Source organism: Crocodylus siamensis, chromosome 10, assembly GCF_052110815.1.
Source record: "Crocodylus siamensis isolate JL-2025a chromosome 10, ASM5211081v1, whole genome shotgun sequence".
In the NCBI taxonomy this organism is placed as follows: Eukaryota; Metazoa; Chordata; order Crocodylia; family Crocodylidae; genus Crocodylus; species Crocodylus siamensis.
In genome coordinates, this window is record NC_143404.1 from 8,980,506 (window position 1) to 8,996,932 (window position 16,427).

The window sequence follows — 16,427 nt, forward strand, 5'->3', positions numbered from 1 at the left end:
TATGTGTCAACTATTAGGGAGAGGAAACGCCATTGCAAAAAAAAAATAACTTGGGTTAAATCGGAATTTGCCAAGTTAACAGAAGGGAAGTGTGCTGTAGCTTCTTTACTTGGTAGACAGGGTTTGAGCATTGCACATAGACAGCATTTAAGTTTGACTTCACGTTCAGGTTGCCCAGAATATGATTTCTTTGTGCCCTTGTAAACTGATTAATCTGGAGCTTTAAAGAGCCTACGGGTGAAATTATACCGGGACATCTACAAAGAGTAGTGGATCATTTAAAAATGTAAGAAATGATTGAACAGAAGTTTGAGTCAAGTGTGAGAGCTCTAAGTGGAAATGACTCTTGTGGCCTGAACTGGTGCTTTATGTAAACATCAGTCAATCATCTGCCTCACAAAAACACAACACTTACAATAACTTGGCACAGTTAATGGTTCGTGCTCAAAGGGGCCCAGTTTTGATATAGCCCAGAGACGAAAGCATGAAGGTTGTTTTTTTTTTTTTTATCACATCCTACAAAGATGATTGCCTTGTTGAGGGTTGAGGTTATATCAAGGCTTGCACACAGTAATGAAATTCCTTGAATTGATTTCCACTGCATCAGATTTCCATGACTTCGAGTCAAGGCTGAGAACTGTTTTATTGGAATGCATAAGGGGAAAAAAATTATTAAATGATTCTACCTTTGCCGTTAAGACTGCAGGTTCCAAGGGGGGTTGGCTGGAATATGTAGAGGAAAGAATGCAGGAAACTCTTAACAATCATACTTGATTGGGGTTGATTGGGTTAAAACCTTCCGGAATCATGTAAAATGATTCTGAACTCAATAAAATGCTGATGGAGCAATGATTAATTTAAAATACAATAAACAGACTCCTTGTCATGTCTTCGGCTTTATAGCAAAAAACATTTTCTCAATGGGATTTTTACCAACATTTACTTTTCTTTGATTCCTGGATGTTGTTCTCATTTTTCTTTTGGTTGGAGGAAAGGCTTCAAACAGTTTTTCAAAAGGCCCTGATTTCTTTCTGTTGGAAGTCGTGTGTTCAAAAATTGGCTTTGTCTCAACACATCACCTGTTAGCTGTTACGAGCTGAATTCTCAAAGCTATGACTTCATCTCCCTGAAGAGAAGGTGGACAAAAAGTTTCAATACAACAGATATAGTTTAATTCAAGAGACATAAACCTACGAAAGAAAGTGGGGGAAAAAAAGGATTCTTGGGATGAATGTGGAGAGCAGAACTGTCAACTGTATTTACATTCAGATAGCAACCCTGCAGTCCTGAATGCTTGCCAAATGCAAAAGCTGTGTATTTAGAAAGGGGGAGAGGGACATGACTTTAAAGGAATCCTACATTAGTAATAGTTTATTTGAAGAAAAAAAAATACAGAAATTTCTTACTGGACATGTGATGAGGTAGAATGCAATCACTTGTGTTTTTAGCCAGGTCAGAAGTTGCTACTGTGTCTGTTTCGTGTAGGTCTACATTAATTTGGTTTTTTTCCGCTCCTTTTTCCTGTATTCCTTAGACCAGGTTAGCATAGTAAAATGGCAGATAAAGCCATGTGCACAAGGTGCAGCAGCAGATTTGTAGAGTATACAAATGAAATTAATTCAAATGGGGATGTTGCAAGATGCTCCAAAATTGAGTAGACTTCTGTTTACATTGAACCTCCAGATGCTTAAAGACGCTCATGAAAACCCTGAAATTCAGCCTGGAATCAGCTTTCTGTAGAGATTTCTAACTTTCCTTGGTTGTGCTTCCATCAGAAATGCTTCAAGAACAGCTTTTCCTGTAGTCTTATCTCTGCTTAAGTGCAGAGATGAAGACCCTGTTTCTTTTCACTTCAACTCATTTTCAGCTGAACTTTTAAAAACCTAAGCAGCCAAAACATTTTCTTTTTCTTCAAGTTTTTAGGAACAGAATTAGACCAGTTTTTGTTACCAAGATCTGTTTGCTTCTAAATCTTTCAACTCATTTGCATTTTAATGTATTTGACTCCCTTGTCTTTGAGCACAGGCTAGTTATTTAAAAAATGAATTGAATCCAAAAGTAAGTCAAATAGTTATGGAGATATGAAAAAATATTGATCCTATAAATTAATTAAGGGTGTTTATATCATATTCTGCCTTCCCAGGCACTGCCTCTTCCTTCATTGCCTACCACTAATAGGAAACCTCATCCAGTGTAATATGCCAGTGTAATATGAAATTATTCACATTTCATCTTTTTTCCTGTGAGTATACATCATTCAAATTATTTATTTATTAAAGTGTTTTTTTCATATAACATACATTTGAAAAGAATGCTAGCGGAGGGATTTTTAAGGTTAGTCTTAACTCTTTTGTTGGGTAAATATTGGTTTCAGCGGGACCGCTTGTATGAGTAAGTACTCCTCTGGATGCATAAGGTTACAGAACAGGGCTTTTCAGCTCCAAATGCCACTACATTTGTGTGTGCTCCTTCTTTCATCAGTCAGGTTTGATTATATTTTTGATGCGTGGTTTTCTTAGAAGGTACATCTCAGTGAGCGTACTCTGCAGAAGTGTTGCTATAGTAATTATCCATCTGGGAAAAAATACTTAAGTAAATAAATGAAGAGAATAGAGAGAGCATAACGAGCTAGAGCCTTCATCCTTTCTCTGTACCATCGCATTTTGAAAAGACTCTGCAAATGCTCTAGTTCTGTCAGGAGGACTTGGGGGCAATTTGTGTGTGCCACCAGACCTTTAATCTATAGTTTGGGTGGGGGCAAAGGATAGTATGTCCTCTGATTTTTTTTTATTTTTTTTTATTATCATTATTATTATTATTTATTTATTTTCCTCTGTGCTGATACGCTGCCTTTCAGGGAGTCCACCTTTTGATGCAAATCACATACTGGCCATTAGCAAGTCTGAAGGTGGGCAGGGTAAGAACTACTGATTAATCAGCATATAGCAGTTAACCATTTTGGGGGCAATGATATCTCAGAGTGCAAACCATGTTTGAGCTGCCCATCCCATGAAGTACATGGTGGTAATTGTTGAAAATGTTAGCATTTCTTTCTTGCTTGCCTTATACTTTTTGCCCATGGTGCTGCTAATAGATACAGCTTAATAGGAGAGTAGTGGTTTGTGCAACAGCTTGGCAGCAACTCAGATTTCTTGGAACACAACTTGCACAACTGAGCTAGCATCTTGGATAGGCACCTTGGGTTTGCTGTAGCTTCCCATGTCTGTCTTTCAGATAAGGCCATAAAAGAGGTTGCCATCTGTTTTGCACAGACACAAAGAACTAGATTTTTCCTCTTTTTCCCTGGACAAGTGCATACATATATTTGTACGTACATATACCATTACTGCACATACATGAAATATACATATGTAAAAGAGGTGGAGCAGGCATTTAGAAGTAGCTGTTGGTGTCTTAACAGATCCCTGGTTTGTGTGTTTGATCATAGGCCTGTAAGACTTTTAGAAATTTTTTATTAAAGTATGGTGCCAGTTGTTCTGTGGCACGTTTTATAAAAGCAAGAGTTTGCAACAGCGTGTTAGGCAAGGCCCTACCACGATTGCCAGTTTCCTCAACCAGGGTAGATTGCCATCAAATGTAGCTGCTGCACATATGACTACATGGGTAGTAAGTGAAGTGCTTTAGGATGAAACATACTATAAAAAGCTAAGAAGATAATATTACTTTCCATTTAAACGCAGCTTCCTCTGCGTTTGAAGGTCTCGTGAAGTACAGCCGAAGTCTTCTGTGACTCAAATTTGGAACTGGCAGAGGCACATTGTCCCTACAGTAGTTCTAGAGATGAGCCTAAGCTGAAAATCGAGATCCAGACTGGATTTTTTTTTTTTTTTAAACAAACACACATTTTAGTCAGGAAATTTAAGTCCTCTTCTTTACAGAAAGCAGGAGCCAGATTTTCTTCATTTGAAACTGGTTTAAAACAGAAGTAAAACACTACTTGAACTTTCAAAATTACGCTAATATAACACTAACACAAAAGTAGAAAAGGAGCTGCAACGAAGTCCAGGCAAACAGTTCAGATCTTAAGGGTTTGCTGGTGTAGCGGTCTGAGGTTTGTCTTGGATCCATTGCCTTAGCAAGAAGAGTTGTCTTCTCTTTCCTGTGCTGTTTTCACTTCGTATCAGTAATGCTCAGTTTAACCCAGGGAGCATCAGTGCTTCAGAAAGCACTTGTGCTTGCTTACTGCTTAGCTTTGGTGTTTGCTGTACTGTGGGTCATTTCAGCATGCCAAAAGCAAGCAATGCTCATTGGAGTCAGGAGAGGGGGAGCACAAAAAGAAAAATATTCCTGCCCCCACTCCTCTTGTGGTGCTCTCTGCCAGCACAACCCTTTTCCCCTCCCTCCTGTTGCTGAAAGGGAAGTGGGGTACCTCAACTTCCCTAAAGGACCATTAGAAAACTGTAATTTCAAAATGAGTTTCCTGTCCAAGGAAGAGGGCTTAGCACTTGCAAGAACAGTTCTCCACTGTAAGAGGCAGACATTTTAGTTTTATGAGGAACAAATAAAACATTCCTCTCTGCTTTACTGGAATAACACTTTCTTAGCCTCTTTAGTTACCAAATGACCTGTCTGCATAGTTATGCTGATCAGATGCAGAGAATAACACAGCACAACTGTTAGCAGGGCCTGATGTAGTAAAGAGATGGAGGTGGGGGAGGCAGGGGCAAACAAAGAATAGTCTACTGTGTTAAGGCAACCTCTCCCCTTACCTTTCAGCCAGTGCAAACCCTCAGACATTTAAGATCACAGTTACTGGATATAGAGAGATTGGGGATTCTTCTCTTTGTTACATAGGTGCAAAACACTCCTGAAGTCAGTAGGGGTGCGCTTGCATGCATCTTCATGCAGATTTTGTGCTTTGGAATTTGACACAGTACCCGCTGCACAACAGGTGCCTGAAGCGCGTCGCGGTGTGTCGAGCCATACGTGTCTGGACTGTGGCTCGCTGCGTGATGACAAGCTTATTCTGGCTTTCTTCAGTTTTGTGGAGCTGTTCAGGAGGGGGGCATTCAGGATTGCCCAAGCCTGCTTATTCTGATTCGGTTTTTATTTGCCACGTGGCTGAAATGTTGTCATGTGAAAAAAGGAATAAATAAAAAGCCTTGAGCCCTAGCAAGTGAGCGTTTGGGGAGTTTCTTTTGTTTTCCTAATTCTCAGCTGAAGTAAATCATGCACTGCTTAAGAGTGTGAGGATCCTGAAAGCCTGGTGAAGTCCTTGATGACACTTAACTGTAATACATCCAGAAGCAACTATGGCTATTGCAGTAGGTGTCATAACTGGCTTATTATGCGGATTGTGATGAAAAGTAGTTGGGGAATCATATTAAAATCAGTCGGATGTAAAGCCGTGGTCTGTAGTGATACTGTGTCACTTTTTTACAGATTTACAGAGTGTTACAGGAAAGTGATGTGATGATGTGAGCTTTGATTTTAATCTTCTTTTGCATTTCCACGATAATGTCTTTATTCCCTTCCACTCGCCTATTAAAGCAAGTTTATGTAACATCTTACTGTGCATTCAGTTCAGCTGTTACATGGGGAAGGAGTGCTGTAGAGTAGTCCTGCTGTTCAGTATGTTGTAGTATATTCAGATAGAATAGACTTAAAAAGGCATTTTTCCTTTCCTTTCGCTTTTTTTTTAAAGTTTGCCATTTATGGGTTTGCCAAAGCCAGTGTTACAAAAGCAAGAGAGAAACCTGGACAGAACCTTTCTTCTTTTGCTGCACAGTCTATAAATAAAATATAGCAATGCAGTTTAAATACAGAGTCAGATAAACATGAGCTTCCATTTGTGTATCTGTGCCCCCAACTTCTTATTTTAATCACTTGTGGTTCACTTGCATACTTTGCCTGGGGCTTTTTAGCTGACGATAAATATGTTTAGTAGATAAAATGCTGGCCTTTCACCTTGTAGGCAATTGTACAGAAAAAAATAATCTCGCCTAATTCCAGTCAAGGACTCACACGTACAGTTGTTAAGATCAATTTGACGTGATTGGAAATCTCCTCAAAGGAGATAATCTATTAGGAGTGAACAAACATGATTAATCCATTGCTTTTTCTCTTTTGTTCCCTTGAGAAAAAAATCATTAAGGTAGGATTGCAGTAAAATGAGTGCCCTAACTTAAATGTCTGTAGCCCCTGTCTAAATAGCATAGCAAATGAAAAACACACGGTAACATTTCATGCATGCATGAAAAAAAGAGAAACCTAAGTAATCACTCAGATTAGTGATACATTTGGCAAACCATTATTCTTTATTTACATACAGCACTCTGTAGTCTGGTGATAGGAGAACACTGGAAAACCCTACAAAGTTAGTGAAAATTCAGGGTACTTTGTTTTGAAAGGCCAAGAAAATAAGTAGTTTAGAAAGTAGAATTTCAGAGAAGCATCAAGTCTTCCTTGACACAAAAGGAGAGTTAGAATTTGGTTGTTCATGGGACAGTGTTTTATAACAGTTAAAACGAGTTGAGTTGTGTTCACATTCATACACTAACATCAAAGTGAGATAAGGGACAGGTATCCAGCTCTGAATTAGATACTGATGTCAGATGTGGAGCATGCATGGTTACATCTTCAGAAATCTGTAAGTGCAATAAAAGGCTCTCTACAACATCCAGTATATTCCAAGTTAGCATTTGTCTCTGAGCATTTTAATTGTAGTCCCTGATAAAGTGACATGGAACATTTTCAGGAGTTACAGATAATTGCATAATGATTTAATACATGTTTTGCTATTAAAGAATTCACTGTTTAGAGCCCCTTTCACCAAACAACACCCCAGGATTTCCCGTGATGATCATATTTTAATTAAGGTGGGCTTATTTTTCTCCCAGCGGAAATTCTTGAACTGGCTGGAAATGCAGCAAGGGACAATAAGAAGGGTCGAGTCACTCCTAGACACATCCTGTTGGCTGTAGCAAACGACGAAGAATTAAATCAGGTAAGAAAAGACTTCATCGTGTGAGGGCTGGGATTTCCTTTAAGGCTTTTTAAATTGTCTTTCCATATAGCTGAATTGTAATTCAAGACCTCTCTGCTTCTCATGCAGGCCACCGGGAAGCAGTTCATTCATTCATTCATTCATTCTCTCACTCTTACTGTGTAACCAGTTCAAGTCCTCAGCTTAATTACATGTTTCAGTAAATAAAATGGGTAACAATGCAAGGGAGATACACTGCCGCAGTGGCCCACACTGGGAGAACAGCAAAACATCAGCGTACCTGGAGACAACAGTGCAGTCTCCTGGGAAATTGAATCAGCATTCTTCTCCGTATTCCAATCCTTATTTTTATTATCCAAAATCTTAATTACCTCTTTGTGGCCAGTTCCTGGAGTTGATGAAAAAAACATTGGGAGACTCTCTGTTGCAATTTTCAATGGGGCTTTAAAATTTAAAATTAAAAAATAGTCAAAGAAATTCAAACATAATTTATGCTATTAGAGGTCATTTATTTATACTGGAATATTATCCACAGGCATCAATCCAAATGCCAGCCCTCTGTGTTAGCTGCTGTCCCTGCATCAATACACTACTCCACAGTGAAGTAGGAAAATCAACCTACTTCTTTCAGCCTGCATATGTGGTCTAGAAGTCTGGTCATACTTTCCATTCATCATCCCTTTGTGAGTCAAGGGCCTTCCCTCTTAGATCCTGGGCTGTGATTAGGAGCACTCGATGTGCATCAAGAGGTGGGAGTAATCCAGGGGATTTACGTCACCTTTCGTATGCTCCCTAAGGCAAGGGTCATGTTGATCTAGGGCCAGGCATGAATTGGAGGGTGGAGTTAAGGTTGTTTTTAAATTATGAGACTTGATTTCCTCTGTGCTTGTAATGGTTTTCAGGTACTGTGTGCCAGTCTGAATAGTTCTTTATGTTCCTTCAGTGGATAAATCAGTGGCTCTCAACCTTTTAGACTCAGGGCACCCCTTGGAAAATGCCAGCTCTTAGTTTTCACTCATTTTTTGACTACAGAAGAATAATAGAGCGGTTCTGTTGGAAAGACTTCAGAAAGACCGCAACACATCAGAATGTTTTTTGCACTTTGAATTCTTATTTGAAATAGGTTTATCTTGTGAGTCATGTTTACTTACTTAACACCCTTGCTTAGAATCACTGGTTTACATGTTTGTGAAGACTTGGGTTCTTCTAACTGTAAAATTCCTGATATGTTTAACACTTCATTGGAAGTTTCTTCTCTACCTATATTTTCTTCGAACAAAATTCAGGAATTTTGCAGAAGGCCCCACCTGCCCCCAAAAGCGCCCTACTGTGTGGAGTTTAGGGGCTTCATTCTTCTAACAGAGAGTCAAAGCAGCTTTCCATGCGTAAATTGATGGTATAGGTGGAAAGCCAGTTGTGTTAGAGTCCAAAAGACAATAGGCAAGGATATGTAGATCTTCTGTCTGAATGGTGTGGTTTAAAAAAAAGACATGATCAACTTATGTCATAGGTTTCTTTTTCTCAGAGACCATACTTATTGAGAACTGTCATAGAAGCAACTGAAAATATATATTTGATGTATCAAGCAAATATGGGATTTGTAATAAGTGCTGCTAGCTCTTAATTAGAGCATTAATGCTCAATTTTACAACTACATCTTTCTTTGCACATAGCTATTGAAAGGCGTTACCATAGCTAGTGGCGGGGTATTACCGAACATTCACCCTGAGTTGCTGGCAAAGAAGCGGGGATCCAAAGGGAAACTGGAAGCCATCATCACTCCACCGCCAGCCAAGAAGGCAAAGTCTCCCTCACAGAAGAAAACTGTATCAAAGAAAGCGGGAGGCAAGAAAGGAGCAAGAAAGTCTAAGGTAAAGTCACCTATATCTATCAGAACTCGCAGGACAGGAGTAGAGTATCACTTAAAGTCTATATTCCTGTTCAGTGGGCAGCCTGGGGTACTGATTTCCATGCTGATCCGAAGGAGTATTAAAGGTCAAGTATCACCGTGACATTGTGTCTGGAGAGTCCACTAAAGGAGCACACATGTATTGTACAGGAAGCTAAGCTCAAGAACTGTAGCTTTTGTGGGGAGCAGCAACTAAGTCCTTTCTAGAGGCTTGAGAAGTGGAGAGTGTTGTCGTAGCAGGGTGGAATTGCAGCCACCGGCTCTCAGAGAACTCAGTAGATCCAGAAGTCTCACTAGCAGCAGCTGTATGGTGTCAACACTGGGGCTTACATTTACTTGTTCTGTATGCAGAATAATAATTTGTGGCACTAAGAAAAAGAGGATTTGGGTGCTGCTTTCAAAATTGGAATGATAGCATTCTGCAGTTACAAGTATTAAGAAAAGCATAACATTTGTTTGCTCATTTTATAATGTCTGTCGCTAATAAAATCTATCATTTTTACAAAGTCTATCATAATATTCCAGGGAATTTTGTTTTCAAAACAGGTTTAATAATATTTTCCTTATTCAGTGAATTTATTGAAATTCAAGAATGGGTTTAGTTCTTTCTCTAAAACAGAGAGAGCCTTTTACCAGAGGAGGCAGTTCAGTCCCTTTCTGTAGTGGAAAAATTATGTTCGATATAGCTTGATTGAATAAATTTGTTAGCTAAACCGGAATATTACAAATATTCTTCTTGTAACTCATCAATTTTATTTTGCTATAATTGGGATTCTTCTATGTCTTGAGCTGGAGATTTATTTCTTAAAGACTACTTAAATTCATTCAAAATTTGATAGGGGGAAGACTTGAAATGGAACACAACTGTAATATGCTCTTTTTTTTTGTTTGCCTGTTTTAAAGAAATTGGGAAAAACTTTTATATTTAATATTTCCCCCTCCTTCCTCCCCACTCCCCACGTTCTGATGTGCAGAGATTAGGAATTTCTTTTGTACATGGGTGCCACATAACCAACATTTAATGCATTTAAAATGTGTTTGTGAAATATGATGCTTGCTAAAATTATGAATGCCTAAAGTTCACCTGCAGTTAATGTGTTGTGGTTGAAATGGTACTGTGTTCAACAAAGCAAGTCCTGTATGCTTCATTTGTGGGTTACTTTCTTGATTTTTCAGGAAAGTCATTTTTGAGCGCTTTTTTTTTTTCTTTTCATAGTCCACCTAGTAGCTGACATTTGGAGCACAGAGCTTCTAATAACCATGCGCTAATAATTTCCCTGAATCTGGATTTTTTTTCCTAGTCGATTACAAAAGCAGGAAGTCTGTTGTGGGGTTCTGTTTTTCTTCCACACAAACTGCATTGTCTGCTTACTATACACTAGTATTTGGCTAACAATAAACTCCCAGGGAATTGAAATAGGACCCATGAAAATCTAATTTGCAAAACATTTGTATAATGTAAAGCATGGGTACAGCTTTGAGAAACAAAACATACTCCTGCATCTAAGCCCTTTCAGTTGTTTAGTCACCAGTTATGTTACATATTTTTCTTGGGGGCATAGAAGACACAGTAGTGTCCCAAGTACAGGTTTCATGTATCAGGTTTGATGAGGTACCACACATTTATGTTAGTTGCAATGATTAATTCTACTTGAAATTAAAATAAATAAGATCATCACTGTTTTCAGCTGTTGAGTTGAAACAACTTCAGTAGCTACCAGGGTTCTCATTAACAGCCCTTCAGAATTGTACCATTCTAATTCTTGTCTGATAAATGATCTATGCCAAACACCTGTTGTTCCAATTACCTAATCTGGTTAGGTAAAAAGGAGAAACCCTGTAATGTTTATTGCAGGTAGTATTGGATAAGCTAGAATTGCTTTTAAAAAGAATTTAACCTCTACCTGAGATGGGAGGCATGCAGGTAATAGAATTATATTAGTGATGTTCCCAGAAGGGTCTGATTTCAAACGTGTGTTTGAAAACAGATCTGTGAATTTTCCATTTTTTCACATTAAGACAGTTGCCAGTTTTGCTCTTATGAATGCCAAGGGCATGCCTCCACTTGCATGCACAAATAACTATGTTGCTGTCATGCACAAACATTTTCAGAGCATCATTCAAATTTCTCTTCTATAATTTGACTGTTCAGTTCTCTAATTCAGTTCTCTAATTTGTGCAATAAGCAAGCAGAGGCTGAAGTGGACATGGAAACATTGAAACTTTTGATGCATGTGTATAGCCTCCTTTTAATATTAATTTCATGGGAAACTAAAGAATAGAATCCAGTCTTGTAGCTCATGTTTGCAATTTATCTCATGGTAAATACAGTTGTATTTATGGCACTACATATTTATCAGTATATTAGACTCTCCATCTCATACTTAGTTAAACTAATGAACTATATTTTTGCAAGAAGAAGCAAGGAGAAGTGAGCAAATCAGCAAGTGCTGACAGCACAACAGAGGGAACCCCTGCGGATGGATTCACAGTCCTGTCCACCAAAAGCCTTTTCCTGGGCCAGAAGGTATGTTTGTGCATTTGATAAATCAATCCCTATTTTGTGGTGTTGCTTTAGGGGAGTTTCCCCTCCCAAAACCAGTCCGTGCATGTGCAATACTGAACAGGTCTTGGAGGAGCATCATTTTAGTCCTTGAACAAAGAAATCCCCTGAAACCGTTTTTAAACATTGTGTTTTATAAATGGGTCTCCATGTGCCTACATAACCATATGTTCAGACACAGTGACATTCTCCTTGCAGTGTGTAACCTCCAACATTTTTATTCATAGACAGTGTAATTGTAACAGCTAAACTGCCAGTGCTGAAATTTTGCTAAGGATGAAATGGCTTTACTAAAGGGCAGCCCACTTTATTGCCAATATAAATGATTTACAAGCTTCTATCAAAACCTATTTAAGCCATTTGTTTATAATAGATTTTTTTTTAATAAAAGCTAATGCTGTACAATAATGAATGACACTTTTATGAAAAGCTATATATCATCAATCCTATTTTCCCTGTGAATATACTTTGGGAGTTGGGGGAGGTTTAAAGCGAAAATATCACTTTAAAGAGGTATTTAATTCAAGAAATTAAACTAGTTTCTTATCTTGAAACACATCTTTTTCTTATGTGATAAATTTTTTTTAAGTAAAGCTACATCTTTCTTTTATCATTCAGTAGCCAAGTCATTTATAGGCAATGAACCATTTTTGTCCCATTGTGGAATGCATCTCTTGGCTCACCTTTATTTCGTATCAAGATTTTATTCCATTTATCATTGTTCAGCTTGTCTGCTAAGTTTAACATGCATGAAAATAACTGTATTTTATTATTTGCCAAAAGTTTGTGCGTCTTGTGTGCAGTTTGCAACCCAGGCCAGAATATCATTTTGGAGATGGCTTTGGCTTGCATTAATTGGCTAGTTCTGCAGTGCTGGTTTTGAAATGCTTCAAAGCATTTTAGTTGATTAAAATCCAAAGTTTATCATCTCTGTAAGGAAGCAGTTTTAGGTTTTTGAAACTGATTTTGAATTCCTTTTGGTTACCATAAGAATAATTTAATATCAATTCATGCCATGCTGTCACAGACCTGAGATCAGTGGTCCCTTCTATTGCTTTATATGAATCCTAATATTGCCTTGTGGATATTACTTCCCATCATCCGTCATGTCTAGCACTGGGGTACTAGCTAGTGTCCCAGAACTTCACACTCAGTGGCTTCCTCCTTCACCTTGAGGAGTATACTGCCATTGGCCATCCACCCCAAGCCCATTTCAGACCTTCCACTGATCTCAAGGAGGTGGGCAGGTTTCATTCTGCCTTCATATACAGACACACAAAAGATCAGAAGTATGTAAATATGATGCAGATTGTGCTCGTTTAATTATGAACCACAGATGAACGGTGCACTTCTGCTGATGTATAGAAGATAAATTCACCAGCCATTAACGACCACATTTTGCTTTTAGTTGCACGGTACAAACTGCCATTAAAGTTAACGAGACTTTAGCGCAGAAGGCAAAGATGGAAAATACCATATCTAACAAATAAAGAATTCCCTACATCCTACTGTCCGCAACCGTCCTAGTTCCCTTGAGCTGACCAATAACGAATCAGTTACTTAGGTGATGCTTCTCCTTGGAAAAAACTCTTTTTTTCTTTAAAAACCATCCTGGTTTTGAATGCTTTCTTTGTAAGAGTAAGCATGTGGGAAGTTTTAAAATGAAAAAAGCATTTGCATAGCGGTGGCTAAGAACATGATGTCTTTGAACATATGCATATATCAAGCAGACAGGATAGAACAGCCTGTCTGTTGATCATAAGGAATATTTTCAAAACCATTCCTTAGAATTTCCTTTTTATAGTGTACCTTGCTACGTGATTTTTCCCAGTGGTCAAACAGGATCTTGGGCCATATTCTGCAAGTCCTCAGCATTCACAGAATTGATAGGATGAAAGAGTGCTTCTCACCTTGCGTGGTTTAGATCCACTGTGCATGAGCAAAATAAGAAATTGCTGGTGGTTGGTATTGCTACAGTATGTCTGTTGCTATGTCTAAACTGAAGAGGGCTGAACAGACCAGGGCCTAATTTCAGTTGCCAGTGATGTTTTACTGTACAAGTAGGTTGAACAGACCAGGGCCTAATTTCAGTTGCCAGTGATGTTTTACTGATGGACATTCAAATGTCCATTTTCCTTATTCTGAGAGCTTTACAGATTACATAGATTACATAGCGATAATGCATTTTTTTAGAAGTTGCTGACTGTAATTAGTTAAACTGTTCTGTTTAGTCAGTTATAGATGCGACATTGCTGTTTAAAAAGATGCTCATAATTGAAAGTTTATGTAAAGCCATTAAGTCTGATACCCCTTTTCAGGAAAGAATCTAAAGTTTTGGGGTGGGGCTTTAAATAGGTGTCATATTGCATTTGTGAATTAAATTTTCTTAAAACAGTAGACATTTATGCTAAAAAATGGTTAATGCTAGGGGTGTGTGAAACAGGCTGTATTCAATTTGGATTTGGCCTGAATCGAGGACATTGATTTGATTTGTTGATTTGGATCACTGTCCCCGATTCAATTCTGCCAAATCCCAATCTGAAGATTCACTGTTGATTTGGAGAATCAGCAATTGGAACATCGATGTAGCTTTAAATGTTTTTTCTAAATACCTCAAGGTACCAGGCGCGGTTCATCATGCTGTGATGGTGGGGCAGATGGAGTGTCCTACAGGAGTGTGGGGGCCCCTGCATGCTTGGCAGTGAACTCGTAAGTGGACTAGAAGCGCTTCAAGTCAACTTCTGGGTATGCCACCGAGCACGCGGGGTGCCCCCCTACTTCCCCTCAGGTTCAGCAGTTGGCCACAGGAGGATCCCAGCTGCTCCCCCCAGACCGAGAAAGCACCAGTCGCTGAGCTGGAGGGGCACGGGGGAGTGGGCCCCAGCCTGCTCCACAGCAGACCCTGTAGTGGACTGGAAGGGCTTCTGGCCCACTTCTGGGTCTATTGCTCCGCGCTGCGCTGGCTCCCCCCTGCTTCTGTGGGACGCTCCATCCGCCCCACCATCTCAGCTGTCACAAGCTGCACCTGGTACCTTGAGGTATGTAGAAAAAACATTTAAAGCTGTGTCTATGTCCAAAGTGTCAAATCGCTCCAAATTGATTTGGAGGGTTCGGATTTGATTTGAAGGGATTAAAGGGTCTCCTGATTCGATTCAGATTTGGAGATTCACCCACCGAATTGAGCCGAACCTCTGCTGAATCGAATCGGGGACCGGAGTTTCACACAGCCCTAGTAAATACTGTCCAGGAGTATGATTAACATTATTATTCCTTAAAATTTCTCACTGCATAGTATTTTCAGAGGGTTTGGGGAGAAAAGGTGTTTCCGTTTTTTATAAGCAGTTAGAAGAAGGATTCATGTAAAGTTATTGGAAACCTAAGGAGTGATCTGGTATTGCTTCATTCATTGTAGTCTCAGAATTGTGGGCTATTGTACAAAAATGTAATACAGCCCAAAATTCATGGTTGACCATATACTAAGAGAAGTGTTGAAGTCAGGTGGTTAATATAGAGGACTGAGAGGTATGACTCCTGGTTTTGAATTCCTGGCATTTTGTCACTGACATTCATGTCTCTACGCTTTAGTCTCCCATTCTGTAAAACAGGTAACCAAAGTTCCTCGCAGGGATGATAGAAAGCCTCATCATGTGTTGATGAGAATCATTTTGAGCAGGTCCTTTGAGAAGCACTAAAGTGCCAAGGATTTATATGAACAGTCTTTGCTTCAATGGAGGTTCTTTTTGAAATATTTGTGGCTTGATTTGGATGCATTTCACCTTTCATATTGTGTGCCTTTAACAAGAATTAAAAACTTACTATACAAATCTTAAAATCCAAAACATAAAACCTTTCCCTACAATTAGCATACTACTTTCAGTCTTTCTGCTTACCTTTCCAGTATGTCTGGTAGGTGTGCAAATCCAGGTCCTAATAGCCCAGCGGAGAAAGCAAGGCTTCTTATTACTCTGTCATCCATGAGGCTTTAATATGAAAAAAATCCATTTCCTGGCTCAATACTTGCAAGAGGAAAAGGGTTTACTTTTAAGAACTGTCCTGTCTATCACTCTAATCTGCCCAGAAGATTTGATTACTGAAAACATGGTAAAAAATATGTAAGAGCTGGATACTGTGTTTTGCATAAGTCTTTAGATAGCTTTACTAATCTGCAGTTAAAGTAAAGAGTTTCAGTTTGGAAATGGCAGGGATCTTCCTATAGGGAGAAGAAAACCCTTATACACAAAATCTATTTATTAGTATTCATAAGACTTCAGCTATTGTAATTTGCCTCCTACAAACAGTTGGGGATCTGGAATGACTATTTTGTATGTTAACCAAAGGTGTTCAAAATCAGATTTCTTTTTTTTTCTTCCAAAATTATTGCAGAACATATGCTGACTGGAAAATTTGAGTCATAAGTATCAGGGTCAGTATTTTCAGTGATCTCAGCTTGCCTTATAATAGACATCCCCACTTTTGGGTGCAAATTGAATTGCTAAGTAATTGAAGGCCAAGAAAACTTCCATGACTTTATAAGTAATTTAACTGAAATAAGAATGCCAAGGTTTGGTCCAGTAATACTTGTAAATGTTAAGTGCTACAGACAGGGTAAGTACTAGACACACACTAGCTCTTCTAACCTTAAACATTATCTAATAAGTACATGCCAATGCAGCATGTGCTAGTGTAATTTGTGGCTGTTTTAAAAAATGTGGTCCTCTCTCTATGGATCAGTTCTGTTCTCCAAAGTACGTACTGTATACTGTTAGGCAGTTATACTGGGCCACTTCTCATCAGAGGATTTAATTCTCAACCAGTGTTTTTAATTTCTATTGTAAGTGGACATTACATAGCTGTCACTGTACAATAAGGGCCTAATTCAACCCAAAAAATGTCTGCTGCTGCATAGCAGAAAGTCAGCTTAAGGCAATGGATGAAGGAGGTTTTTTAGGTAAATTGGGATTTACATTAAGAACTGGGTGCTATGCAAA

General features: G+C 38.7%; 1 protein-coding gene across 4 annotated transcripts in view; it reads left to right on the top strand.

The window, feature by feature from the left end:
* The window catches only part of MACROH2A1 (macroH2A.1 histone), a 55,383-nt gene that overhangs the window by 18,957 nt on the left and 19,999 nt on the right, over positions 1-16,427 (top strand). For 2 of the 4 annotated variants that reach the window (XM_090020730.1, XM_090020728.1), the window contains exons 3-5: positions 6,861-6,967; positions 8,641-8,838; positions 11,296-11,403. In XM_090020730.1, the coding sequence (XP_089876856.1) occupies positions 6,861-6,967; positions 8,641-8,838; positions 11,296-11,403 (413 nt within the window). Of the gene's footprint in view, positions 1-6,860; positions 6,968-8,640; positions 8,839-11,292; positions 11,404-16,427 lie in introns of all 4 variants that reach the window. The other 2 variants (XM_090020729.1, XM_090020727.1) reach the window with 1 other exon arrangement.